The sequence below is a fragment of the Rhagoletis zephyria genome, unplaced genomic scaffold (genome assembly GCF_001687245.7).
Source record: "Rhagoletis zephyria isolate East Lansing unplaced genomic scaffold, Rhagoletis_zephyria_1.1 Rzeph_scaffold_37215, whole genome shotgun sequence".
Classification (NCBI taxonomy): domain Eukaryota; kingdom Metazoa; phylum Arthropoda; class Insecta; order Diptera; family Tephritidae; genus Rhagoletis; species Rhagoletis zephyria.
The window spans coordinates 537-3,177 of NW_016194270.1; the positions used below are offsets into that span (position 1 = coordinate 537).

General features: G+C 47.7%; 1 protein-coding gene across 1 annotated transcript; it reads left to right on the forward strand.

Annotated features, from left to right (window-relative positions):
- Positions 1-217: 217 nt before the first annotated feature.
- LOC108354570 (dipeptidyl peptidase 4-like) lies at positions 218-1,231 on the forward strand (the record flags this gene model as incomplete). The annotated part of the gene is made up of 2 exons (XM_017605748.1): positions 218-1,041; positions 1,097-1,231. Coding segments are annotated over 2 exons (959 nt in total), but the record flags the coding sequence as incomplete, so codon positions are not given.
- Positions 1,232-2,641: the final 1,410 nt, after the last annotated feature.

Sequence of the window (2,641 nt, forward strand, 5' to 3'; positions counted from 1 at the left end):
TAGTGAAACTAAAAGTCTTGAAGTGGATCTTGACACTAACAAACTTTTCATCAACTAACAACACACAGAACAAAAGCATCACCTTTCTGACGGACGGCAAGTTTGACGTCATCAAGTTGATTGCCTACAGTCCGGTCAGCAGTGAAGTGTAAGTTGCGAGAAAAAAAACAAAACAAGTGACACTCTTTTATGTTGAAACATTTTTTTCTTTTTGCAGTTTTTACGCCTCCACGCTGGCCAACCACCCTGAGGTGCAGCACATCATGAAGGTCTCTCTGCTGGAGAAGATGACCGCCTTCTCCTCTTCTACTGAACAACAACAACAACCACAACCACCACCAGGCGTCGTCTGCCTTACCTGCTACCTGGGCAACAGTTGCCGCTTCAACGAGGCCACCTTCAATCAGCTGGCCACCCGATACGTGCTAGAGTGCAAGGGCTACGAGATTCCGCGCGTCGAGCTGCGCGGCTCGGCCACCAACGACCTGCTGGCCACCCTGGAGACCAACTCCAGGCTGTACGCCTTTCTCCGCGAGAAGCACATTCCGCGCTATGAGAAGATCTTTGTCCGACTGGCGGACAGCGGCCAACAGGCGGAGGAGGACGCCATTGTGGAGTTGATACTGCCGCCGGGCTTTGACGAGGAGACCACCGGTCGGTATCCGCTGGTGATTGAGCTGTACGGGGCGCCGGGCACGCAGATGGTGCGCGACAAGTACGAGATGAACCACTGGAGCTCCCACCTGACCACCGATCGGGAGTACATCTACGCAAGGGTGGACGTCCGGGGCAGCAGTCACCAGGGGGTGCGGTACATGCACCAGCTGTACCGCAATGTGGGCCACCTCGAGGTGGACGACCTGATTGAGGTCGTCTGGTACCTGCGCAACAATCTCACCTACATTGACCCCACGCGGGTGGCCGTCTGGGGCTGGAGCTACGGAGGCTACTTTTCGCTGATGTCGCTCATTCGCGAGTTTGACAATCGCCTCTTTGCCTGCGCCATTGCCGTCGCACCGGTGTCCAATTGGATGTACTACGGTAAGTGGGAGATGATTGCTGTGGAGAGGTGAAAGAAAACTAATCTTCTGTATAGATTCCGCCTATTCGGAGCGCTACCTCGGCGTGCCCGACAACCGCAACCTCTACTCGTACGAGGACTCAAATCTGCTCGACAATGCACTGCTGCTTAAGAAGAAAAAGTTTCTCATCGTTTTCGGCACCAGTGATGGTAAGTGCACAAGTGTTTCTTTTTTGCACCTTTTTTCACTTCCTGATTATAATCACCCTCACTACAACCTCTCTGTGTTCCAATTATAACACCTCATCACCACCAATTATAATCATCATCATCATCATCACCACCACCATAACCGCCACCAACACTCTCAGACAATGTGCACATTCAGCACTCGCTGCTGCTCATTCGCAAGCTGAATGAGCTGAACATTGACTATGACGTGCAGATCTACCCCGACGGTAAGTTTGCACTGTTTGCCCCCAGTTTGGCTGCTGCTGCTGTTGCTAATAAAAGGAGCCATTGTCATGCTTCTCTGCCCCCTCTCCCCTTCTCTTGTCTAATTGATCGATCGTTTCACACTTATCGACTCTCTTTTGTTTTCCTCTCTGCAGACAATCACTATCTGCTGAAATCAAGTGCACACCTCTACCGAAAGATGACCAACTACCTGCAGCAGCAGTGCTTTCAACAGCAGCAGCCACAGTCAAAGTTTGCGGCTACTGCAAACCAAATATAGCACCCAGAGTGTACACTGCAGCACAACACACGCACTTCAAACTGCCATTCACTTCCATATGGTGATCTTTTCATTCCACTCAGCACTCTTCTTGTCTGACAAGAGTTGCACCAACGCCGACTTTCGTGTCAACGTTTTCTCTCTTTCATTTGCGCTCTTCAAACTCAGACATACTCAAACAAACTAGTTAGCCAATGCAGACTCTTNACTTCAAACTGCCATTCACTTCCATATGGTGATCTTTTCATTCCACTCAGCACTCTTCTTGTCTGGCTTCTGACAAGAGTTGCACTAGCTTCTGCGCCGACTTTCGTGTCAACGTTTTCTCTCTCTTTCATTTGCGCTCTTCAAACTCAGCGTATACGACATACTCAAACAAACTAGTTAGCCAATGCAGACTCTCTCTCTCTCCCTGCTCTCTTTCACTTTATTTATTATTACTTCAAGTCGTTAATTTATGTGCACACTGTTTTCTCCGTTTTTCTTGTATATAATTTGTCATTAGTTCTTTTATGTTTGACACACTGCTGATAAATAAAAAATGATGTATAGTGATAAACAAAATGAAGGTCATTGTGGGTGGCATAAAGAGTTAGAAGCGTCTTTTTAATATTTGAGGGTATTGCTGTGCAGTTAAAAAATTGATGACACGTTTGTCTAGTGAACAGTCGCTGTCAAGCTTTTATGGCCAATTTGATGAAAGTTTCCAGTGAACAACAAAAGTGAGTGTTGAGGTCAGTCAAAGTGGCCAGCCAGGCAATGTTGCCAGCTGCACTTGTTGTTTTCTGCACAAAAAAAAGTTAATGATTCACTAAGGGGGAAATGAAGACGTTGCACTTTCTCTGTGAAAGCTGAAAGGACTGTTGCTTTTTCAGTGTCAAAGT